This window comes from Grosmannia clavigera (genome assembly GCF_000143105.1).
Source record: "Grosmannia clavigera kw1407 unplaced genomic scaffold GCSC_167, whole genome shotgun sequence".
Classification (NCBI taxonomy): Eukaryota; Fungi; Ascomycota; class Sordariomycetes; order Ophiostomatales; family Ophiostomataceae; genus Leptographium; species Leptographium clavigerum.
The window spans coordinates 1,814,144-1,838,193 of record NW_014040772.1 but is presented as its reverse complement, the minus strand read 5'-3'; the positions used below and the strand labels follow the sequence as shown (position 1 = coordinate 1,838,193).

The following is a 24,050-nucleotide window of genomic DNA, read 5'->3' as shown; positions in this document are numbered from 1 at the left end:
TGCGATGCTGCTGGCTATATAGGCCAGCCTTATCAGTCGGTATGCAAGATCCTCTTTTCGCCATAGCTCTCCCGAAAGCAGCCATGTGGTCGCGTCTGAACACGGGGGTCATCTTGAGGCGGGTCTCTGCTGCTAGCTCTGCTGGCTTTGGTGGCAATGCCGACGAGGACAAGAGGGGGTGGCAGATAAGGCCAAGCCAGTCAAGAGATCGGATCGTCCGCCTACGGGGTAGAAGAGGAAAAAGGAACACAAGATATTGAAAAGAGGATGATTGTAAATTGGACAATGATAAGCGGGAAGTCACATTTGACGGGTCCCAGGCGTGTACTCTGATTGGTCTATCATGAGAGCTAGCTGCTTGCGGTCTAGACGCCGGATTCTTCCACCAAAAAGCTCCACAAAGTCGCGAGGCGCTATAGAGTGCTATATACTCCGTAAGTGCGTGCCCTATGCCGTTTAGGCGTTTCTAATGTTCGTTACGATAGTAGCGCACAACAAGCCTCCATTCTTTGACCAATGTACCCGTGTCATGTATCAGTTGGAGGGATGCTGGTTACACGTAGACGAATGGCTGGAAAAAAGCGGCTGAAGCGGAGACTGCGACTTATGTATTTTTGAACAAGCCGTAGTTCTCACACCGATCCTCTGTTGAACCTCTTACACGACGGTGAACATATCGCTCAAGGAATACACCGAGTGGCAAAGTGTTCGTGCTCCACTTCGATAGAAATTCTCAGCGGTCCGTTTGGCAGCTGCCGGACGAACAAGCAATACAAGACAAAGGACAAGCAATTAGCTGCAGATAAGAGGACGGCAGGAAGCTTGTTCACTCGACAGGGCCACCCTCAGTTAGTGTTGCCACTTTTTCGATGGGGTATTGTGGGTTCTGTGCCGTTTTGGGACTTGCGTCCGGCAGGCAGCAGAGCTCATGCGAAACGGTAGTGTACATAGTGTCTTGTTGCCACGGGGGCTATAAATGGTCTAGCCTACGGAGTACAGCCATGTGCTTCCCTACTGTGTGGTGGATATCGCTTCGTTAATCGCTATCTTGAGGCCGCTCTAGTCCAGTGGACTCCAATCCGGTCTGATATCCTACATAGCATCTGAATATCCTGCAACCATCAAGAAGCCCGAGGAGGCCTGGCCCCAATGGGCGGAGCTGTACCCAGACAAGGCCAAGTACAAGCAGGAGATTGCGGCGAAGTACAGCGAGGCGGCGCTGCGCCAGAGCTGGCTGGCCGTGTGTGCCCGGCTGGAGGAGCTGACGGCCGAGATGGCAGTCCAGCAGACGGCTGGCATCCCGGAGCTGTCGTACGACGAGACCATTTGCCCAAGCGAAGCGGTACAGGAGCGCATGCGCAAGGCCGGCTGCATTGTCATGTGCGACACCGTTCCCAAGGAGACGGCCGAGGCCTAGTTCACCGATCTAGACGGCTATGTGAGTGCGGGGGGACTTTCTTCTCATTTATTAGTCTGACTCATCTTTCTCCTCTTCTCCACTTCCTCTCTCCATTCCCTCTCCATTCCACTTCTGACAGCCCCAGGATGGCCGGCCGAGTCTCCCTGCATCCTGCGGCTGTACTGGTCCCGGGCCCAAGTCGAGGTCCGGTCGCACCCACGGCCGATGGCCCTGCACGAGGCTCATTCAACCGGCTCTGGCACGCCAAGTCGCAGGAGCTAGCTTCCTGTACTGTTGTCTCGTCGGCTAACCCGCTAGATGTGCCATGACTTTTCCAACGTCTCGGTCGAGCGTGACTTTAAGAGCTACCCGGCAATGTCGACCTCATGCTGAACGGCGATGCTGGCCGGCGGACTCCCTGCATCCTGACCTGAGAAGTAGGCTGTGTACATAGCACTGGATAGATATGACACGTACGAAGCAATGATTGTGAATAAAAGAGATGATATGTCGAGTATGACGCGTGTTTTAGCACCTTGATGCATCCGTATTGGCAGTCTATACATTGAAGAGAAGACCCCTGTTCCCTCGCATCCGACTGTACCGATTTTCGACGTGCTCATCGCCACGTGCTTGACTCTAAATCGGACCCCATCGTACTACACGTGCCACCATTGCTGCTCGAAGCTTGCCGCTATTGCTAGAGGATGCAGGGCGCATGGTTCTTTGGCGATCGTCCCCAGTCCAGCCTTTTGACATACCCGTTGGATAGCCGTCATTCTCGGTCGAGCTCGGGTGAGCTCGGCAGCCACCACAACGGGCCGGCAGATGGTACATGCTGAGGTAGGTCGGGCCTGATACATACTCCGTAGGAAGGTGTCTGTGCTCCGGGCCCCCATGCTAAGTGGATCTGCTAGTAATTAGCGCAATCCTGCTGCATTTACGGAGTACGGAGTACGGAGAAAGGTCGCGAAAATAAATACGGGTCAGCACGTCCTCCCACAGTATTCGGCGAATCCGTCTGTATATGTACGACGTTGCTATTGTCTGGCTTATCTACTGGCCATATCAAGAACCAGCGGACGGTCCGCTTACGGCCGCGTGTCTCCATCTTGTGTGTTCGTCATCTCTTCTGCTCGCGCGTCCGGAATTCTGCCTGGGCGCCCGTCAGCATGGCCAGGAAGTAGTAGCGGATCTGGTCGTCGGACGGCATAAAGGCCTCGATATCGAACGCGGCCAACAGCGCGACCACGGTCTTGTACAGGACCATCTCGGAAAGGTGGCGACCCGGACACGTGCGCGAGCTGCCGCCCCAAACGAGGCTGAGGCGTTCCATGTCGCGCAGCCGGGCCTGCTGGACCTCGTCGGCGTCGTCTGGCAGCAGCCAGCGCTCGGGGCGGAAAACGTCTGCGTCGGCCCCAAAGATGGCCGGATTCCGATGCAGGGCTGCCGGGCTGCAGCCGACCGTCGTGCCTGGCGGCAGAACATGACCATGCAGACGCAGTGGAGGCCCCGTGTCCGCGGAGGGGACCGTTCGCGACAATGACATGGCAATGGCTGGATGCAGGCGCTGGGCCTCACGGATGCTCGCCCACGTGAGCGGCAGGTGGTCGTGGACATGACGAGCCGACGTGATGGCAGCAGCAGCAGTGGCAGCCTCGCGGATCTCGGCGGCGACGCGACGGAAGACGTCGGGGTGCGAGCCAATCATGGCCACGATGGCCGTCAGGGCCGAGCACAGCGTCTCGTGACCGGCGCCAAAGTTGGTGACAGCGAGACGGCGCAGGTACGTCTCGTTGAAGGCGGGCTTGGCCTCGTGCAAGTCCAGCAGGTCGGCCATCAGGTCGTTGGCCCGTCGAGGCGCCGGAGATGGCTTCCGAGACTGCTTGGCGCTCGCCGGTCGGACCTTGGGCCGCAGGGCCCTGCGAATCCGCATGGCCACGCGCTGTCCGACAGCCTGGAGAGTTAGAGCTCGTTTTTTTCGAGGGCATTGCCTGACATACCGCAAACAAGGGCTTGTAGTCGGCCCTTCGCTCGTAGTTGAGACGCCAGACGGCAGCGAAGCCACGGCTGACCCATCGTGAGTGCAGGTCGACGAGGACGAGGACGGGAAAGAGGCCGAAGACGCTCTTGCGGCGCCAATTGTAGTAGCCGGCCGCGCTGGAGCCATGATCGGACCGGTCTTGAATGTAACCGGGCGACCATGAGAGCACGACGGCGCCCAGACACTCGACGGCGATAATGTGCATCCACTCCTTGAGGTCGACGCGAGCGCCGTCCAGCAGCTGCAGCTCGGCGACGGCACGCTGCAGCACGGCGTCGACGGCGCCGCCAAACTTTTGCATGTTGGCCTCGTGGTAGACGGGACCGATCAGGCGGCGCTGCAGTCGGTAGCGCTTGGTGTTGCGCTCCGACAGCAGGTCCAGCGTGTCCGGAGACGTCGGGCGGAGGGGGTGGCGCCAGCTGGTCAGTGGCCGGAAGAGGGCCGTCGCCACTGTCGGTCAGGTCTGCCCGAGAAAGGAGAGGCTGCCGAGAAGAAGAGAGGACTTACGGTAAAAGTCGGACTTGTCAAAGCCATGACTCGGATCTGCTCTGGCGTCAATGCTGTTCTACCGGAAGCATAGGGGAGGAGAGCGGTACTGTAGATCAGTCTGACTGCTTCGGCCGAGTCGAACCAGAGCTCATTTGGGCCGACACGAACGACGGGTCCGTACTTTTGGTGCAGTGTCTGTGCGAGACGCAGCATGTGCCCGTTGCGGACATGGTAGGCATACCAGAGACCGGTGACAGCAGCCAGCGGTGGCCCGGGAACGGCAGCGAGGCTGTGGAAACAGCGTCTGTATACGCAGAGGCACAGGACGAGCAGAGCCAGTAGGAAGACGAGCATGGTGTAAGTGAGCGAATGAGGGCGCAAATTTGCATCGACACTTGCTAGCGGCGGTTGTGTGGGGAGTCATCACGTGAGTATAGGCTCGTGGCTGTCATGTGATCCAAATGGACAATAGAATAGCTCCACTCATTGCGCAATCGATCCAACATGCACAACCCTAGACCGGTTTGCATCCATCGACAACAACGCCGACACCACAGACTGCGTCTGTGGTGTACAAAAGCGACCAACGATGCGCAAGCTGCTGAGCAAGCCGACGACTTCGCCGCACGAGGCGTCAGGCGTAGGGCTAGCGGCAGATGGAGCAGCCCCAGGAGGAGGTCCCCCTCCGGTGCTGCTGGCATACCGGCCTGCAGGACGGCAGGACGCGGTGTACCAGGCGGGGGTGCCGATCTCGGCGCTGGACCGGTCGCCAGACGGACGGCTAGCAGTGCTGGGAGGGCGGCACATTCTCAAGACAGTCCGGCTGGAGGGACTGGAGGTGAAGGAGGGGATCGATTTGCGAGCACTGATCACGGCGCAGCAGTCGGCATCATCACGGACGGGGACGACGACGGCATCGATGTCGGACCAGCTCTCGATCCGGGACGTGAAATGGGGGCGAGGAGCGAACGACACGCGCATCTTCACGGCCTGTCTGGCGGGCAAGATCTTCCAGTACGATCTCGGCCGGCTAGGAACGATGGGAGGCGGGACGGCGACGACGACGACGACAGCGACAGCAGGCGGAGGGCGAGCAGGTGGAAACAACAGCAGCAGCAGCAGCGGCAATACCAACGGGGGGGCGGTGGACTTTGTGCTGACGCAAGAGGACTCGCGGCAGATCAACACGCTGGACATCAACCCGCACCGGGGCTCGTTGCTGCTCTCGGGCGGACAGGACGGCGTGGTGCGCTGTCTGGACATCCGAGCAGCAATTGCCTCACGGACAGGGCCGACATTCCGGTCTGTGCAGGCGTTCCGGTGCAATGCAGACAGCGTGCGCCGGGTGCAGTGGTCGCCACGCGACGGGTTCTACTTTGCGTGCGGGACCGAGCAGGGCGTGGTGCTCAAATGGGACATCCGACGGGCAACAGGACCGATTCTGCGGATCAACGCGCACGACCGGGCCTGCACGACCATCTCGTGGCATCCCGACGGCGAGCACCTGCTGAGCGGTGGCAGCGACAGCAAGTGTCACGTCTGGGATGTCTCGCGCACAGCCGACAAGCGACAAAAAGCACAGCACTCGCTCATGACGGCCGAACCGGTGGCAGCGGTGGCCTGGCGACCGGCCCAATGGTCGGCCTCGAGCCAGGGCTTGCGGGCAGCCCAGGTGGCCGTGTCCTACGATGTGGCGGCGGCTCCGAAACGTGGTGGCACCGGCGCCGTGCACGTCTGGGACCTCGCTCGACCTACGCTGCCGTATCGTGTCGTCGAGCACTTTGGCTGCTCGCCCATGGCCCTTCTCTGGACCTCGCCCGAGCTGCTCTGGACGGCCGGTCAGGATGGCCTCTTCTCCCAGTGCGACGTCGCCTTTGCCGCCCGCGTTCTCGACCGTTCCGCCGTCTCGACCCTCGCTTTTTCCGCCCGTGGCGATGTCCTCACCTTTCTCGACGAGCGTCCGCCCATGCGGTCACGCCTCGTCACCGCTGCTGCTGCTGCTGTCGCTGCTGCTGCTGCCAATACCCCTTCCACACCCTCCACGCCCTCCACGTCGGCTGCTACCACCAATACCACGGACTCTGACGACGACGGCCTCCGCAGCTTCCTCACTCCTCGACGTCGTGGCCGTCGCCTGCGCAAGCGCCGTGCCAGCTCCATCCAGCCGCTTCTCAGCGGTTCCACACCTCCGTCCTCGGGCCAGCAGCAGCAGCTGCACACGCCCGACAGCAACAGCAGCCACTACAGCCACGGCAACAGCAACAATACAAATACAAACACTGCCTCTGCCCAGCCGCCTGTCCTCTCGCTCGAACAAGCCCTACGGGCTACCGGCACTTACCGGCCACAGCAGATCATGGCAGTTGGTCACGTGCCCTCGGCTGCCCGCCAGGACGTCTATGGATATCTGGCGTCGCACTACCTAGACGCGCTGATTGATCATGGCGGCATTCCAGGTGCAGCTGTGACGGTCGACAGGACTGCAGCTGCTGCCCCTCTGCCAGAGCGTCTGGCCGTCATCCTGGACTGCTATGCGCGGGCAGCTGAGGAGGTCAGCCAATTCCGCCTAGCTCAAGTGTGGCGCATCCTAGCCTTTGCCATGGACCTGCTGCTGCGACGACGGGCTGAGTACCACCGGGAGCAGCGGTTGTTCAAAGGCCGCAGCGACAGCGATGACGCAGTCAAGACGACGGTCACAACCGGAAAGAACGGCGGCCTGCTGACGCCAACTGCCGTGACGATGTCGTCGACGCGCTCGCTGCTGACCGAGGAGATCGAGAGCACGTCCAACATGCCGACGCCACTGGCCCGGCCAGCACAGCCAACACAGCCGGCCGGTGGTCTCAGCAGCAACAGCAGCAGCTATCCAGATGGTGGGTTTACCCTCCCGGCCGCAGCCCACCACGACTACATGGCCAGTCTGCCACCGCGCCGCCATCTCAGCTCGATGCCCATCTCGGAAGCCAGCCAGGGGAGCGACAACACGCACGTGTCCAGCCTCGAGGGATACGACTTTTACGACACCGAGGTGCTAGCACGGGCTGTCGACGTGCCACGCTCCTCGGCCAGTCGACCGCCAGCCAGCAGCCGCAAGGACTCGACCGCGTCCAACTTTACAGACGTGCAGGAACAGCCGCCGCCGCCGCAGCAGCAGCAGCGTCGCCCGATCGTCCGGCAGGACTCGGAGCAGATCTTTCTCATCTCGCAGATCTCAGACGACCGGCCAACGCCAGCAACTTCGGTCCCGAATCCGCCGACACCCATGTCGATCGTCGGGCGGCCACGCGAGTCACTGCGGCCGTCGCGGCTCGTCCACCTCAACAAGGCGCTGATGGCGCTCGAATGGAGCGGCTCCGATCTGGCCTCGTCACCAACGCGTGACTGGGCCGGCTCGGCCGCCCTGGAAGACGACACGTACTACCCGTCGGCCACGCAGGACACGGCGAGCAGCGGACCAAAGATAGACAGGACAGAAAGGACAGACAAGACAGACAAAACGAAAAGGCTCGACCAGACCGACCAGACGAACCCCAACGTCATTACCGAAGACGATTACCTCGCCTGGCCGGACGACCCGCCCTTTCCCTTTGCGCTGTCGAGCACAACCACAGCAGGCGGGGCAGATGTCGGCGTGGAAGCCGCGCGAGCCGAGCCGGACGTCAGCCCGGCGCTGAACCCGTACGTGATCGTGCGGCGGGCGCTGGCGTTTGAGACCCGCACGTCGCCGCTCAACGCGTCGGCCATGGTCCTGCTGCTGCGGCCGCTGGTGCCGGCCGACGTGATCGACCCGCTTCAGGCAGCCGCCATCCTGCGCCAGCACCACGCCCGGCTGATGGGCATGCAGCTCTTCCTGCAGGCTGCTCTGCTGCGCAAGCTGTTGGGGGCCGCCGCCAGGCCGACGCCCCTGCTGACCGACGACGGCGAGACGGCCATGTACAAGGCCATCACGTCGCAGGCCCAGCACGGTGTCGCTGTCGGCTACACCTGTCCGCAGTGCCATAAGTCACGTGACCCGACCGTCGCCGTGAGCCTGTGGCGATGTGAGCGCTGCGGCGCCGTCATGGGGCCCTGTGCCGTCTGTGGCCACCGCGAGGCCTCGCCGCTAGGCGGACAGGGACAGCCTGACGAAGACGAGCACGAGCGCCCCATGTCGACCTGGTGGCATTGTGTCGGCTGCGGCCACGGGGGCCACTCGACCTGTCTGGCACGCTGGCACGGAGACGGACAGACGACAACGACCGAATCGGATGACCTCTCCGACGGCTGCTGTCCGCTCGACGGCTGCGGCCACGCCTGTCTGCCGGGCCGCTGGCGCGCCGAGACCGCGCTATGGCGCAGCGAAGAGCTCTCCTCGGCCGTCCGAGAGGTCCGGGAGGCCAGAGAGAGGGAGACTGGCGAGTCTGCCGTGCTCTCGCCCCTGGGAGGCAAGTCGTCCACCTCGGCTTCGGCGCCGTCGCTGCTGCAGCTGGGCGGTGCAGCTGAGCGCGAGAGGGAGCGCGAGCGGGCACGAGACCGAGACCGAGATCAAGACCAAAACCAAAACCCCAATCCAGGCCGAAACTGGAACAGAGACCAGGACGTCCGGGCAGACGGACACGAAGTGCACCAGAGCAGGGCCGTCGACGTCGTCCGCGACTCCTTGACCGCCAGCCGAGACGGCACCCGGATTCTGGGGACAAGCCCGGGACGGTATGGCGGTGAGCCGAGAGAACGCGAGCGGCGCAAGAGCGTCAAGTTTGCGCGGGAGTAGCGGTAGATGGTGATTATGTAAGCGATAGGAACAGTCTACGGGATCTTGTACGGAGTACGTAGGAGACGGGACCTGGTTCTGCCGGAAGGCGGTGAATTTGTTTATCACGGAGTCGCCCAGACTCAAGAAGCTCATCATGGAGCCAAGGACTTTTTGCCTTTTACGGATATCATTTACCTAGTGTCTTCTTCCGCACTTCATCTCTTGTATACTCTACGCTAGCACCAAACCAACGGCCAGATCGCGGACTTCGTGCCAAGCTACATGACCTCGAACTATTGGGCTTCCGAATCCGTCACGCCCTTCCAACAGCACAAAGGGTGTATTTGGTCTTTCTGAAATCGCTACTGTAGGTGTTGGACGTTGTCACTAAATGAATCTCGATTGAAAGTATAAGCCCATCTACCGCAATAGGTATCCATGTAATACAGCCGCATCTCTCCAACACCACGAATCAGAAACCAGATAGCCAAAGAAGGACCAATATCAGTCCACTAAAGCCTGCTTTTTGACGTCAAATCCTCCGTTTGAGTCGATCCTTTCTCCACACTATCCTCCTTGATCTCTTTGCCATCCAACGATCCCGTTTCCGGACACGGTTGCTTATCAGGTGTCTCTGTCGATGCACTCGGCGCGAAAGAAGTTTTTCTTTCATGTTTCCTGGCCATGGCAAAATTGTCCAAATGTCTTCCATATCGTGTCGTGCCAGTTCTTGGGTCATGACATATGACGTCAAATTTGGAAGGATCACTACAATTGTAGACTGCTCGTACGCCTCCGACAGGGTTATAATTCGGCGGCTTCTTCTTCTTTTTCTTATTGATCTTGTTTGGCTTAAAAGCCGTCCCCTTCGGCCGGGAAGCCGTCTCGTTGGAAGCCGTAGGAGCCCAAGCAGTAGTCTGACCAGGTATGAGTGGATGATGCATCCATCCGACCGGGGCATTTGATCTGATCGTGTCACTTGGGAGTCTTTGGGGGGCTGTACTGAGAGGCAACTGCGGTGAACGATTATAGAAATTTGAGGGGTAAGAATGTTGAATAAGAGGAGGTATAGTGCTCTGTTGAGCTCTCACTTCGGAAGCAAGAATCCAAGTCTGCCCTCTTCTCACTTGCGAGGTCTTGCTCGCATCTTTCTCGTTCCATGCAATGCCATCGAAACTGTACTACAAGAGAGTTAGCTCAAAGTCCGATCTAGGTCAGAGACCGGGTCCTTGGCACTCACGTATGAGACAGCTGAGCCCGGACATGGCATAGGGGATGGCTGTTCCGGGTCCTTATCTGGTAAATCGACTGAAACTTGCAGGACCATGATGGGTGAAACTGGTTGGGAAGACTCTTAGCTGGCGCTGATGTTGTGATATCTCTTGGTAGTCCTTTCTTGCGCGGTTGCGTCTGAGAAGTTTCTCCCTCTCCATTTCTTGCAGCTTTCCTCCCGTTTTTTTAAGTATGCACTCTCTCCCCTGTAGCTCACGGCCCACGAGAAAGGGAAAAGCGGGACATGTTCATGATCACTGGCCAGAGCTTCCAGAACGTTCATATCTGTGAACAGAGCTATTTGGAAGCGTGGGTTGCCACAAGGTTCGCACGACATGTCAACATGGCGGTGAATCCCTCTAGTGGAATATCAAACGATCGCTTTCCTCATCTTCGTTTTTCAAAGGTGTGGTCAGTAATGACTGGAAGCGAAAAGGCATGCGAACTGTGATATGTGACAAGATGTGGGCTTGGATTTTCAGCTCGGTGTGACTCTCGCTTAAAATGGGATGGCTCACTTTTCTCCTCATTAAAGACAGTCAGAGTGTCGGCAACGCCGCCAGGCAGCCATCCCAGCTCCATATCCTCCTTTTCTCTCTTTCATCTATTGCAGGTCGGGGATGTCCGCATGCAGCAACCCTCTGATTCCAACACAACTTTGGAAAGGGCGGGAGAAAGACGATGGCTAGACTTCTTTGTCGTTGCCTGTTGCACCAACGGCAGAGAAGGGATGGGTGAAGCCGGATGCGGAAAACATCTCGCAATAGGAGAGATAGCGGAAGGGCAGCAGGACAGACTTTGAGATAGCTATAAAGCAGCTCTCCTGCGTCGAGTCTCTCCGTGCTGTGGCAGTTCCCTCGTCAGTTTCCTTACTGACCATAAATTGCCCGAATTGCAACATGACGGACGCAAAATCGATGGAAAAGGCGTCGCCGGACGAGATCTCAACGGCTACGGATGTCCCAGAAGCCACGACAAAGCCGGTTTGGGAGCGACGTCAGATGAAAGATCTCGAACGGTGGGACAGTCAATCCGAGCCAGAGCTTTCAGATACGGAGAACGACGGGAAGATGGAGTGTGAGCCAGAGTCGGAGTCGGGGTCAGAGGCGGAGACGGACTCCAGTGTAGGATCCGACGACTACGACTCGTATAACTATCCCGTCTTCAAATGGCCATCACGCTATATCTGCACAGATCGTCAGGGCGAGGCTTTGTGGTATGTGCGGGAAAGCCTTGCCATTCAGTCCGTCACCTCCATCTACGAGTTTCCAGGCGACCCAGACAAAAAGGCATATATGCTGGCCGAGTGCATTTACGCCTGGTTCAAGATGTTTCCTGAGGAGACACAGGTTATTTTCACTTGGTACTACGAAGCCATCCAGCAATGCCCTCAGGACTATCCGCTGGTGCAAATGCATCCGCTGATGCAAACGCTGGTAAAATGCGCCGCCATCTTGACCAAGGAGTGTTTCCGAGGACGCGAGAACAGTCTCGGTCCCGAGGTTAGTATCGTGTCGCGTCCCCGAGACAAGATTATCTTGCTGCTCGTGCCATGTTCTGATGTTTGCGCTCTTGCGGACAGGAGTATAGGCGAAGTGGCATTGACGATCTCTGGTTTCTGTTCAGAGACCAATGGGACAGTAAGTGCGGCAATAGGAACAGGGGCACGCGGGAGGGCACGAGGATGCTGACTGATGACCAGGTTTCGATCCAAGTTCTTCGAGGACGAAAGCCCTCCAGAGAGAGAGAAACAAAGTCACATTTCTCGCCCACGTCGCACGTCTCGGGGAGATGGAATGCGACCAGGTATGCGATTATGTGGGTAGGGAATTGGAGAGTACTTTACTCTTTGGCAGAAACTTGCGCCATGTTGCAGAAGCTATCATAATCTGCGGCGAGCAGTTCTGCGCCACGATGATCCCCGGTCGCGTCGACGAGGACACAACTACTCACTTTATGACCGAAGATTTCTTTCGAAGTGCCGGCGACGTGCGTCGACATTCTCCGGAGCAATGGCTGCTGTGGAAGCAGCTGATACGGATCCGGGCCGAGAGCGATGTGATCATGCAGCGCAGCCCCGACACCGTCTGCTCCTTACAAAATGCCTACGACAAGATGGGGGAGATAGATGCGGCCATCTATGCAGAGCACCCGGAGTATCCACGAGCAGACGGAGCAGATCTGGCACCAGTGCCGTCCTGGCATGTGTCCAAAGAGGGGGTGGAGGAGAAGGAGGGGAAGGTGTATGTGAAGGATGAGAATGTATGAAAGCAGGATTGATGGCTTTTCTTTTGCTGTTAGTTGTTTGCTGCTTGTTATTTCCTGTCGAGTTGTTTGAATCCATGCTTGTGGTCCAGTGTATTTTTCGTTAAGACAAGGTCCCGAAGATACTGTCCTTTTTCAGATGCACCCCGCATTACGTAAGCACTTGGAACGAGTTCTGCTCCAAGATTCTCACTGCAGCAGCATCTGAGTTTGATTCCAAATCTGCCCGAATTGCCGGTCGCAGGCCGCCTATAAAGAGCGACACGTCCTGGCCAAGACGCAGAGAAGAGATTTTGTCTAAACTAGCTCGCAATCGCTCGTACGCAGCACATCCACCACATCCACTACAGCCTCACGCTTCATGACAGCTTTCCTCAGCGCCATCACCCGCCTCGTCCACCTGTCTGTCCGCGGCTCCGGCAAGATGTCCATCGTCGACGGCTCAGGCACCTCTGCGCCTGCGTCTGCAGCGTCTGCGCCCACGCCCCCGGGCGCCCAGATCGCCACGGTCGCCGCAGGCTGCTTCTGGGGCGTCGAGCACGCCTACCGGCAGCACTTTAAAGCGGACGGCGGTCTCTACGACGCGCGCGTGGGCTTCGTCGGTGGCGACACGACCAGCCCGTCGTACCGCTCTGTCTGCAGCGGCACTACCGGCCACGCCGAGGCCACGCGGCTCGTCTACGACCCCGCCCGCATCAGCTACCGTCAGCTGGTCGAGTTCTTCTACCGCATGCACGACCCCACGACGCCCGATCAACAGGGCGCCGACCGTGGCTCCCAGTATCGCAGCGCCCTCTTCTTCCACGACGCCGAGCAGGAGCGCATCGCCCGCGAGATCACCGCCCAGGCCAACGCCCAGTGGTGGGGCGGCCGCATCGTCTCCGAGATCCTGCCCGCACAGCAGTGGTGGGACGCGGAGGAGTACCACCAGCTGTACCTCGTCAAGAACCCGGACGGCTACCAATGCTCAAGCCATCACGTCCGGCCCTTTCCCGAGCTCAAGTAGGAGCACAAACACATTCGCGGAGGCAGACGAGGACGGATGGAACTGGCTTGTGCGGACTCTGTATATTATGGTCCTTTATTGTATGGAATGGAGAAGAGAGCTACAAAGAAACAGTGGAGAAGACGGGAGAGCTACACAGAACACTGAAAAAAGCGAAAACCGTTCCAAACCCATGCTTCACCCTCACTTCCGCCGGTTCTGCTGCATCATCAGAATCTGCACCATGCGGATGAAGATGTTGAGAAAGTCTAGCTCGAGCGAGATACTCTCGTTGACGGGGTCGCGCTTGATGACGCCGCGCTCGGCAAGCCGCGCGTGGTGCAGCACCTTTTGCACGTCGTAGAGCGTGAAGCCGCCAAACACGGCCAGGCCGCCATACAGCCAGATATTCTCGGAAAAGGCCAATGCCCGCACTGCCGTCGCCGGGATGACCAGTGGCGCCAGCCCCGACACCAGCACGATGGCACAGCCGGCCAGCAGCGGGCCGCCCAGGTAGAGGTACTTTTCCTGCTTGGCCGTGGCGCCGACGAGCGAGAGCGAGCCCATCATGGCCACCGTGTAGAGACCAGCGCGGGCCAGCAGCGCGCCCGGCACAAACGCCACCAGCGGCGCCACAAATGCCGCCTGTGTCGCGTTGAACGCCGTCCAGAGCGCGTACTTGGGCAGGTAGTTGTCCGGGTCGATAGCCCGCGTGCCGATCATCGTGCCGAAGCTCAGCGCCATGCCGCCGATCGCCATCACCCACGGGTTCGTCATCATGATCCGGTACACGAACCCGCTTTGCACCATCTGTCGCGCCGTCATCGCGATGATGCCCACACCCAGACCCGTGTGCAGGAACGTGTTGTTGAGGTACTCGCGCTCGAACACCGGCATCCCCCCGTCCTCGCGCGTCTCCCGGTTGAACATCGCGTTAGTCAGCACCAGCGTCCCACCAAAGATCGCTCCACCCACCAGCACCTTGCGCAGCACCCCTTGGCCGCCTGCCGCCGTCTGTGTCTGCTGGTAATAGCTCCGCCTGCCGCCGGCCAGCCGCGAAATGAGGCTGCGGCTTGCTGCCGTCTTGGCCGACGACGGGAGAAGTGAGGTCCGTGTCGCCGATGAGAAGAAGCCTGCACCAAGCCGTGTCGACTGGTGGAATGCCCGCACCGCCGAGCCGCCCGCCCGGGGTCCTGCCTGAGCCGCCGCCGTCCGCGAAAGCACCACGGCTCGGCTAAGCTGCGGTGCCAGGCGTCGCATCGCCGCTGCCTGGCCTATCGATGTCACTAATGGCATCATCTTGATCAAGCGATGTTTCGTCTTCCTGCACAGATGCAGTATCAGATCTCGTCGAAGTCGCTGAGGAGGCTGTGGCGAAAATTTTGCAGGCCGTGGCCAGTTGTTGTCTGGTTTTTAACTGTGTCTGAGAGGCAAAATGACGTTCGGCAAGTTTTGGAAGAAGCTCCGGTGCTTGACTAATCGACAGGCAACTCCCTGCACGTGCCCACTTGGCGGGGTTAGCGATCGGCTTTTAAGGTCGTCGTCGCCATCGTTCTTTCTAGAATTGTCTGCGCTCCCAGTGGTCAATCCACTCTTTACTAAGCAGTATAGAAGCACACGAAGTGTTCCAGCAATACTCCCGTACCAAAACCCTTATGGAACGAAGTGAGCCGCACAAGGCTGGCTGACGCTTATCGTCATCTGATGCGGCCTGTGAAGAGCAAGATACCCAAGGAGGGAATCCTTGGAAGATATGGCACGACTGTTCTCCTGAATGCCATCCGTAGACTGTTTTCTTCTTGAGATTCACTGCAGGCGTACTTCTATACTGTAGCGTATTGTGTCGTCAAGACTGACGTTACCTTCTGATTGGAGTCTTCTATATCTACGCCTGTGAAACGCGTCGTACGCCGATCCGTGCCGTGTCGTGCTTTGGCTGACGACGACGGGGAATGGTAAGACTTCTTGTCTATTATTAGACTGCCCGTACCATTAGGGGCTGTTGGACGGTTAGTCGGACGATGAATCAGGGGCAAAGGGAAGCCTATTCTCATGTACTCCGTACTTGTACGGAGCAATGCCAGCCTATCGGTGGAGACGTTCCAGCTTGGTCGGATCGATCGGAGAGGCCTGGCCCAGGTCCGATGCATGGTACCACATTAAATGCACCCTCCTCGAAGCTACACGTATGTTAGACTTTTTGTCAAAATTCGGCAGGACTTTCGGCTCTTTGCTTTGGAGTCTCGCCTGGTATCAATTTCCGCTAGTAGTACTTCGTAGAATGGTAAATTATTTGATTCTATATGTTTAGATAGCATTGGCACGTTCAGGTCTATGTAGTCCGTCTAGTCCTGCAACTACGCTGTATCACTCATGTTATTATCCTCACTGTTGTCTATATGCTACACGTACTTGAGGCAGCTCGCAGCATGGCTCTGTCGATATGCCCGCTGCCGAGTCACCATGCGCATTGATGTTACGGGTGCACAATGCGGCCAATTTCAATGACATGTCCAGCATATCTGACGCTTTTCTGCACATTCGCACAAGCACATTGACAGAAGACCAAGCAAGAAGAAGCAGGGGAAAGGCAGAGAGAAAGACGGGGGGTAGCTAGATAAGCACAACGTAAATATTCTAGGACATGACTCTTTGTCATGCCATGTCATACAAAGCAGACTTGGAAAAGCAAAATTCAAAAAAACTTCTGTAAATCCTTCCTGTCGTTGTTGAATGGAGAAAGCTAGTCGTGATGAGCGGGATCACATCACAGAACGGGGGGCAGCAAATTGTGCAGTCGTCCTCGCAGTCTGGGTAAGCGGCACGGTCGATAATAAGTCGGTGGGTGAATCATGCAGTGTTGGTAAAAGTGGCGTATGGTGGCCTCTTTCGCGTTTCTAGATATCGTCGCCCCGTTTCTTTGTTGGTCGCCCTTATGATTGTTGAAATACGAGCAGATGGGAGAGGTAGCAAGTAGTGCAGGGACTCATTCGGCTTCTTCGAGGAGTGTAACAACAGGTACACCGCCGAGCTTCTCGCGACCCTTGAGGAAGGAAATCTCGAGAATGAATAGGTAGCCGACCAGTTGGCCGCCTACCTGCCGAACAAGCTCGGCTGCTGCCGCAGCGGATCCGCCTGCGAAGGGGGGACATTAGTACAAAATAAGCATGTGACAGCGGACTTGGCAGGATGGAATTCACCTGTTGCGATAATGTCATCCACGATAATAACTTTCTGGCCCGGCTTGATGGCATCCTCCTGCATCTGGAAAAAGTCTGCGCCATATTCCTTCTCGTAGCTGGCAGTGACGCAAGGGCCCGGGAGCTTGCCCCTCTTCCGAACGGGAACGAAAGCCGCACCGAGGTTCAGGGCAAGGCCCGGGCCAAAGAGAAAGCCACGGGCATCGAGACCGACGATGACATCGACCGAAGGAGCGGAGGAACCAGAGGCGGCAGAAAAAGGGGCAAAGTGGAGAGCCTGCAGCTCGAGAGCGCGGAGAAGTTTTGCATGCATGGCGGGGTCGCGGAAGAGGGGCATGATGTCGAGAAAGGTGACACCCTTGATGGGGAAGTCAGCGAAACGGCGAAGAGCGCCGAAGAGGCTTATCTTTGCACTGGCGAGTTCGGCGGCGGCGGCGGCGGCGGTGGTGGACTGTCCTCCCGAGGCATCTTGAGCGGATGAGGAGTTGGTAATGGTTTCAGCGGATGGTGTTGTCGCGGTCGTCGCAAAAGAAGCAGGCGCCGTTGTGGTAGTGGACGGAGCAGCAGATGGGACGGATTGAGTAACGTCTAGACTTGTATCCAGGCTCTGGGCAGTCTGAGGGACCGGTGAGGTCATGATGGGGGAGAAGGAGGGAAAGGAGGGGAGAGGAGGAGGGAAGAAGGAGAGGGAGGGATAAAGTAGGCGAGGTGGAGGGGTAGAGAGAAAAGGAGTACACGGAAGACAAACGAGAGAGAGCGGAGCGAGAGAGACAGAAACCCCGACAGTAGAGGGGTGACAAATATGGCGGTGCTTGAGGCGGTTGAAGAACGAGGTCGCAATCCGAGAGAGGAAGAGGAAGAAAAAATTGTTGGTGCCAACTAACCAGGCCAGGCTGTAGTGGAGGGGTGTGCAGACAGAGGAGCGGAAGAAAGCGAGCTAGAGGCTTGCGAATAAATGAACGCGAGCGCTAGTGCAAAAGAAACAGCATTAGGAGGCAGTAGATTAAAATAAAATGGAGAGGCCGACTAATACATGTGAAGAGGCCAGGTTGAGGACGGCATAAGCGCAAACAGGTTGGCCATAAACGATAAGCGGGGGGGGGGGGGTCGGGGAGTGATAGCAGGATGCTGTGTCAGACAGACGCGGTGGTGTAAAAACGAGGCAAATAAAATAGAATGAAGGGGCAGGATGAGGAGGCCAGACAAGTCGGAGCCGCCCGCAGAGGGTTTGCGCGACGACCAGCTGACCGAGGTGGTGGGCGATGAAGACGCCTGCGCTACCAGGCCAACACCAAGGAGCTGACTGGGGGGACGTGGACGATGCACGATATACGGAGTAAGAAGTGCAGAAAAGAGAGGAGGAAATGAGATATCGCCAGTTGACGAGGGGTCGATAACGCCAACTTTCCTGTCCGTCCTACCATGTATTACAGTACGGAGTATATGCGTCGCAGTTGCCTGTCTTGCCCTGCCTTCCCCGCTGTCCTTGCTGTCTTGCCTCTTCTGTCTTGCATGGTCTTCCCTTCCCCCCGTTCTTTCCCACTAGTATCTTACCTTCCGTTTCCGACCCACCATCACGGAGAGCGAGTGCCACAACCAATTTATGGCTGACTTTTAAAGCTGGCTCTGCTCTGTCATTTGTCGCCATTTGCAGCCGGCGCCGCTAGAAGCGGCGACCTGGAGGAGATGCTAAAGCAAGAACTGCTGCATAACGCCGTGCGCAAATGACGGTGAGAGTGCTCATTCTCAGCGGGCAAGCCACTCGTACTTGTAATCTACATGTCGCAACAACTCGCCGTCGCTCCTTCCCCCTAACCGTTTCTTCATCCTCGCCCCGGGCGCTCTTTCCCAGAAGTGGGCGAGCCGCCGCACATGTGTGCGGCAGATCAGGCAGATCAGGCAACTGCAGGCCCGTGTGCCGATGGTAGGCGGTGGGCCGCAGCAGGCTTATCGTATTGATGGACCGCTCGACTTTGTCTTTGACGACAAGAAACCCATGCACCAGGTCCTCCGAGTCAGAAGAACGATCTCGCCCCCTCGACCCTCCGTGAACTTTGCACAAAATCTGCCATCAGCCGTGGACCAGGAACACGCACGCGCACCAGGTCGGTTTACCGTCCACGGACTTGCAGCCATGTCGTATGGGCTGGCTGGCACACGTATCTTCGAGAAGCCCATCACCATCGCTCTGGAGCCACACCACCCGCTTCTAACCCACTTCTCCACCCCTCCCCTTGCCTTGTATCTCCCGCACATCCTGCTACGGAGTACTCGTACATACGACGTACAGCACGGTGGACCCGGCCTCACGTTCGTCGTATGCCTCATGCGATAGTGGTCAGCCCGGCTCCACGTCGCATCCGTCTGGCAAAACAGCAGCTGAGGGCAGCCGTGCAGGCCTCTCGGACGACTCGCCGGCCTCCTTCATCGTTTCGCCTACTTCCAGAACATGGCACCACAATCACACCAATGCGGCTCACCGGCTCTCGAAACAGCCTAGACAGCCTAGACAGCCTAGACAGCCTAGACAGGGTTGGCCATGTTGTCGCTGGCACAGAGCCAAATCCCACGCTTGCCGCCTGCATCAGTGCATCAGCAGCGTTAGCCGTCTATCCACACAGCCCACTCACGCCATTCCCGTTCGCACGGAGCCACTCAGAGCACTGGAGGAGTCCACCGCGACGGTCGGGTGTGAGCGCCGCCATTACCGAATGCTGGAAAACGATGCATTGCTGTTTCGTCTGTGGGGTCCTGAAATCCCCAATGAATACGACGAGCCAATGTGCTCGGCTCGCCCGCTTCCGCTCGTGTCTCGTCAACTATCTATTTCTGCCCCTTGCTTGGGTTTATTCTGTTGGGTGGCACTGGCAACTCGGTCCAGCCGGTCCAGCCGCTTCCTGACTCCGTAACGCAAGCAGGCAGACTCTATACGCAAGAAAGGGAAACATGCATATCTGCCAGCAGATGCCAGAGGCAAGAACGGCTGCAGTAAGCAAAACCGCTGGATAGCGGGCACCGGGATCTCCCGTGTCTCTATCGAAAGCGAGCGTCAGCAGCAAGGATGAGACAACACGCTAGCTCTATGAGCCCTGACTGATGGCCTCTTATCGCACGTCCAACTTACGGCTGTTGGTGTCGTGCTTTAACGCGTGCTCATTACCGATGTATCATCCAACTCTAACTGTGCAATTCGTCATTAGGCATGGTCATACCCATAGTCAACATTGTGTGCATCCGCGTGCAGGCGGCAGATGCGTGAAATGGGGCGGTGCGCGAGAAGGGGCCGTCTTCTGGACATGTCGTTTTCGCAGTCCTGAAGAGCTAATTTCCAGCTGCAAGTCAGCTGCAAGCCAGCGCGCCGATGTCCTCTTTCGGCTGGCCGCGGCTCGTAAAAGCGGCCAGGAAAGCGGCTACGATAGACTGCTACTACATAGCATGCACTACTTATCTAGCCATGCTGAGACATCAGGGCTTTCTAACTTTTTCAGACGCCTCGTGTATCTGCCAGCGCAAAGGCAGAAGTCCCACCAGTTGCTGTAAGCGCATCAAGCTGTCTCATTCTTTCCTCAGCGAGCCAAGCACATCTCTTCTGACTGCTGGTTCGTATCTACTCGGGTTTGCCCTTGTTAGGCAGCTTTACGTAGAACATGGCCGCTTTGCCCTGCTACCTGGTCTTGCTATCGCCCAGGGAAATAAATCCACCTGTTCAAAGCCTCGCTCAGCATTTAGCGAGCTCAACTCGCGGCTTATACGCGTTCCACTTTGGGCACTAAAAAGCTGCGTCAGTCACTGACGCATACACTGCACAAAGCAAATATGCCAGAGCTTCCTCATCCGGTCAAGCCATTAACAATCAGGATGGCGCCTTGCCAGGACGGCCGACAGAATCAGCCTACCGGCTGCCATACGGCCAATGACAAAGGCAGCTAAGCATATCGTGCAGCCCAACCAGTCAGGTCTTGCGCTGCTCAGCAGTATCTCGCATTGCGTTTGTATTGGCTGTCGAAGAGATGACAGCGCACCGTCAGCACTTTTGGGTAACACGGACAGACTGTTCCAGAGCAGGCAACGGATGACGGACGACGGCTGGACGGCTACGACAACGTATACTTGTTGGAACGGGACGTCCTTGGGCATCAAGAATGGCAAGGAGCGGCAGGGTCATTGGCAGCACGCGAGCACGGAGGGGCATGTTTCATCATTATCGTCTGCATTGTGTATGTGCAGGTGAGAAAGGAACGAGATCTATGTAAGAGGGGGTATCATTGACAAACCGCTGTGAGGAAAGATGGCGCAGAAATGCGGACAAGGCACAGGTGAAACACATGCATGATAGCGAGACCCAAGGAGGGAGGGCACACGTATAGCAGAGCAAAGTGGCAGGAACAACAAGACGGAGTTAGGCTGGTGTAGAACACATGACGCGGTGAGGCACGCTGGCCTGGCCCAGTCTGGACGGGCCCAATGCAGAGATAAAGAGAGCACAGCGGCTGGCGAAAGGCAGACCGAGTCGGAGTGCCGAGAGAGGAAGAAGGAGAGGATGGAGGGGCGAAGCCATCGGGCCGTAAGAGGGTGGGGAGGGGGTGGTTTGTAAGGAGGAGTGGGACGGGGCATGATTGGACGAGAGGTGGAGGGGCATAACCAGCTGTTCTGGGGCTTCTCAATTCTCTCCGATCTCAGAAGCGCAGGCGGATGATGGAGAAGAGCATATTCTGCAGGACATGAACGGTGACGGCGACACTGGCAGGGAGCAGTTCGGGCCAGGCGGCGAGATCAGCCTTGGCCTCGGCGACGACGGCGATGCCGTAGAAGCAGAGGATGAGCGAAGAGACGAGGACGGCGGCGACGAGCTCGCAGGCCCAAGTAATGGTGGCGGCATAGAGCGTGAAGGAGAAGGTGTAGGCGGGCGGGGGTGGGACAGGGTAGTCAGGGAGAGAGGGGGTGTAGCCGTAGGTTTGGCTGGCGAAACGATCGAGGAGGCTGCCCAAGGCGTTGGCGGTGGCATTGACAGGCTCGTCGTCGAAGCCAAAGTAGGGATAGACGTCGCGATTGGGGCCGAAGTGCAGGACGAGCAGGGCGCCGAGGAAGGCGAGCATGGTGGCGTTTTCGGCGACGAAGCGCACAAAGACATTGCGGGCGCAGACCTTTTGGTAGGCGCCGTAGGCGAGTCCATTGAGGCCGAGGGCCACGAGCAGCCGATGGGTCCAGGGTGACATGAGGACGGGGGTCAGGACGATGAGCGTGGACGAGGAGAGGACCTGCAGCATGATGACCTGGGAGGGCGAGCGGAGGCGGGCGTAGAGGGCTCGGACGTAGGTTTGGTACGTGAGCATGAAGTAGCTGGAGGGTTAGTGAGAGGGAGGAAGGTAAAGGAAAAAAGAGGAGAGGATGGATTCTCACAGTTTGAAGACCCATCCCAATGGATAGCTACCGACACGTTCGCCTTGATGGCCACCCAGGATCCAGGCGGTCAGGAGGTCGAGCAGGAAGACGGTCACGGTCCAGCCCCAGACATAGACAACGGCATAGACCGTTTCGTGGCGCATGGCGGGCAGAGCGGAAAGAAAGAGCGAGGCAGAGGCCTCGCCGAGCTCAAAGACGAGCAAGGAGATGAAGAGGGCACTCACGAGCCAGAGGAAGCGCACAAAACTGGCGGGCAGCCAAGAGCGGCGCATCGCGACGGCAGGACGAAGGGGAAGAAGGGGGGCGAGGGAGGAGAAGTTGGAGGGAGAGAGGGGGGGAAGGGGGGAGGAAGAGGAAGAGGCAGAGGAGGAAGTGGCACGGACAGAGGTGGCGATGATGGCAGACTTTGTAGGAGAGCCCGATCGAGGGCTATCGGCCGGGAAGAACTGAGAGGAGCCAGAAGACGGAGGCAGGACGCAGCTGTTGACGAGGTCGGCCTGTCTATCCTGGTTTGTTTTGATCAGTCTTGCTTCCTGCTCTCTGTCGGGGCCTTGTTGTTGTGGCTGTTTCTGTTTCTGTTTCTGTTTTTGCGTTTGTTTTTGCTTCTGATTCTGATTCTGTTTCTGGCTCTGTCTCGAGGCCCGGAGCTGTGGCGACTGTCCGTCCGGCTCGCCGGCCCAGCGGGCAGTCGTGAAGATGCGCTGGGTGGCCGAGAGGGCGTGGCGCAGGCCGAGATGGCGCTCATGCAGCAGCAGCAGGGCGAGGGCAGCGGCCGCGGGTACGGCCATGACGGCAAACGTCCACGTGACCCAGACGGTATTGTGTGACAGCAGCCGGCGAGCCGTCTGGGGAGCGGCGACAAAGAACAGGGCAGGTGCGGCGAGCGAGGCGGCAGCGAGCAGGACGGCGCTGGCGACAAAGCCGAGCGAGTCAGCCCACCAGTTGAGCCCGTAGAGGTTGAAGACCTTGGTGATCCAGACGAGCGCGACGCCGTTGTAGGGGCCGTAGTAGGCCAGGAGGAAGTGCCAGAAGCCGATGCGAACGCGGGCTTCGCCGTGACCGGGCGGTCTTTTCGGTTCGCCGTTCCTGCCCAACCCTCCGTTCTCGCCATCGGCCAATGCCCACTGCGGCATCGGCACCGCACACCAGGTCACCGCCACGACGGCCGGCAGCACCACCAGAAGCGCCCAGCGCGTCCACCAGCGGCCCATGACGCGGTGCACGGCTGCCGGCCGCGGCGTCAGCCAGACATCCCGCACGTGGCGGCCGCATCGCTGCAGGACCCGTCGTCGTCGGCGTGGTGGTCGTCGTGCGTCTTTTCCACCGGGAAGCGTCCAGGTGTCGTCGTCCACTTCGATGCTGTCGGCCCCCTCTTCGTCGTCCTCGTCATCTTCATCGTACCCGTCATCCTCATCGTCCTCCTGCTCGGCCGCTTCCCACGACCCCCACGACGTCGAAACGGCCCCGTATGGCCGTCCTCGCTCGTATTGACTGATCTGTCCGATCTGTCCCCCTGCAAGCGGCCAGCGCTGTGGCCAGCGTGACGGCCAGCGCGGATGCCGTCTGGCATGGGGCTGGTGTGGGTTGCCGCCATCCCGGCTGCTCTCTCCTGCTTGTCCAGCTCGTCCAGCTCGTCCGGCTCTTCGCCCTGCTCGTCCTCTTCCTGCTCCCCTTCCTGCTCGTCCGCTGTCTGACTGCACCACAGCCCGGAACCGGCCAACCAGCAGCGGTGACTCCTCGTCCGGTCCGCGCAGCACACGCGGGTTCGTCTCAGCGCCAAGCGTAAAGGAAAAAAACTCGGGCATGGCGAGATGATGGGGGAGAATGCCAGAAAGAGAAGAAGAGAAAAAGCGAAAGAGACAAGAACGAGACAGAAAATGAAAAAGGCCCAGACACGTCAAGACACGCCGAAAAGACAGGTGCCTTTGAAACGGAAGGCGCGGCCAACCTCGCCCGCTATCAAGACCACCAAGCTTCCTGCCACCTGCCACTTATCAGGCGGGCCCGGCTGGTCACGGGGCTCGTGCCAAGGGTGGGGCTCTGGCGCTACGAGTAGTAAACATGTACGATGTCGTGCTGCCCGGAAAGACGGCCCTGCGAATTTTGACTCGTGGCCGATAGACCCTCCAATCTCATCTGATCTCCTATCGAACACGACAGCTCATCTCTCCAATGCCACCCTGCCATCTGTTGCCGTTTGCAATTGGCAGTTGGCAGCAGCACAAAACCCAATGCCCGTTGTGCACGCCTGCCGATTGTCC

The 24,050-nt window shown here is 58.4% G+C and overlaps 8 protein-coding genes across 8 annotated transcripts; 4 read left to right on the top strand and 4 right to left on the bottom strand.

The window, feature by feature from the left end:
* Nucleotides 1-83: 83 nt before the first annotated feature.
* On the top strand, nucleotides 84-1,417 carry CMQ_6397 (uncharacterized protein; the record flags this gene model as incomplete). Its single annotated transcript, XM_014315462.1, has 2 exons — nucleotides 84-228; nucleotides 1,101-1,417. 2 exons carry the CDS (start codon nucleotides 84-86, stop codon nucleotides 1,415-1,417), a joined length of 462 nt encoding a protein of 153 aa, XP_014170937.1.
* Nucleotides 1,418-2,522: 1,105 nt separating this feature from the next.
* CMQ_6230 (benzoate 4-monooxygenase cytochrome p450) lies at nucleotides 2,523-4,286 on the bottom strand (the record flags this gene model as incomplete). The annotated part of the gene is made up of 3 exons (XM_014315295.1): nucleotides 2,523-3,344; nucleotides 3,403-3,852; nucleotides 3,978-4,286. The coding sequence occupies 3 exons, from the start codon at nucleotides 4,284-4,286 to the stop codon at nucleotides 2,523-2,525; spliced, it is 1,581 nt and encodes a 526-aa protein (XP_014170770.1).
* Nucleotides 4,287-4,521: 235 nt separating this feature from the next.
* Nucleotides 4,522-8,682, top strand: CMQ_6047 (WD repeat protein; the record flags this gene model as incomplete). The annotated part of the gene is made up of 1 exon (XM_014315112.1): nucleotides 4,522-8,682. The coding sequence occupies one exon, from the start codon at nucleotides 4,522-4,524 to the stop codon at nucleotides 8,680-8,682; it is 4,161 nt and encodes a 1,386-aa protein (XP_014170587.1).
* Nucleotides 8,683-10,835: 2,153 nt separating this feature from the next.
* Nucleotides 10,836-13,207, top strand: CMQ_5977 (peptide methionine sulfoxide reductase; the record flags this gene model as incomplete). Its single annotated transcript, XM_014315042.1, has 5 exons — nucleotides 10,836-11,438; nucleotides 11,519-11,576; nucleotides 11,639-11,742; nucleotides 11,839-12,179; nucleotides 12,529-13,207. The coding sequence occupies 5 exons, from the start codon at nucleotides 10,836-10,838 to the stop codon at nucleotides 13,205-13,207; spliced, it is 1,785 nt and encodes a 594-aa protein (XP_014170517.1).
* Nucleotides 13,208-13,390: 183 nt separating this feature from the next.
* Nucleotides 13,391-14,485, bottom strand: CMQ_6292 (bax inhibitor family protein; the record flags this gene model as incomplete). Its single annotated transcript, XM_014315357.1, has 1 exon — nucleotides 13,391-14,485. The coding sequence occupies one exon, from the start codon at nucleotides 14,483-14,485 to the stop codon at nucleotides 13,391-13,393; it is 1,095 nt and encodes a 364-aa protein (XP_014170832.1).
* A 1,687-nt stretch (nucleotides 14,486-16,172) lies between these two features.
* CMQ_6119 (adenine phosphoribosyltransferase 1) lies at nucleotides 16,173-16,723 on the bottom strand (the record flags this gene model as incomplete). The annotated part of the gene is made up of 2 exons (XM_014315184.1): nucleotides 16,173-16,321; nucleotides 16,387-16,723. The coding sequence occupies 2 exons, from the start codon at nucleotides 16,721-16,723 to the stop codon at nucleotides 16,173-16,175; spliced, it is 486 nt and encodes a 161-aa protein (XP_014170659.1).
* Nucleotides 16,724-17,575: 852 nt separating this feature from the next.
* On the top strand, nucleotides 17,576-18,721 carry CMQ_6246 (uncharacterized protein; the record flags this gene model as incomplete). The annotated part of the gene is made up of 2 exons (XM_014315311.1): nucleotides 17,576-17,641; nucleotides 18,272-18,721. 2 exons carry the CDS (start codon nucleotides 17,576-17,578, stop codon nucleotides 18,719-18,721), a joined length of 516 nt encoding a protein of 171 aa, XP_014170786.1.
* A 2,341-nt stretch (nucleotides 18,722-21,062) lies between these two features.
* CMQ_6249 (uncharacterized protein) lies at nucleotides 21,063-23,594 on the bottom strand (the record flags this gene model as incomplete). Its single annotated transcript, XM_014315314.1, is given in 5 exon segments — nucleotides 21,063-21,726; nucleotides 21,787-22,035; nucleotides 22,447-23,014; nucleotides 23,230-23,483; nucleotides 23,503-23,594. 5 exon segments carry the CDS (start codon nucleotides 23,592-23,594, stop codon nucleotides 21,063-21,065), a joined length of 1,827 nt encoding a protein of 608 aa, XP_014170789.1.
* Between the last annotated feature and the right edge of the window lie 456 nt (nucleotides 23,595-24,050).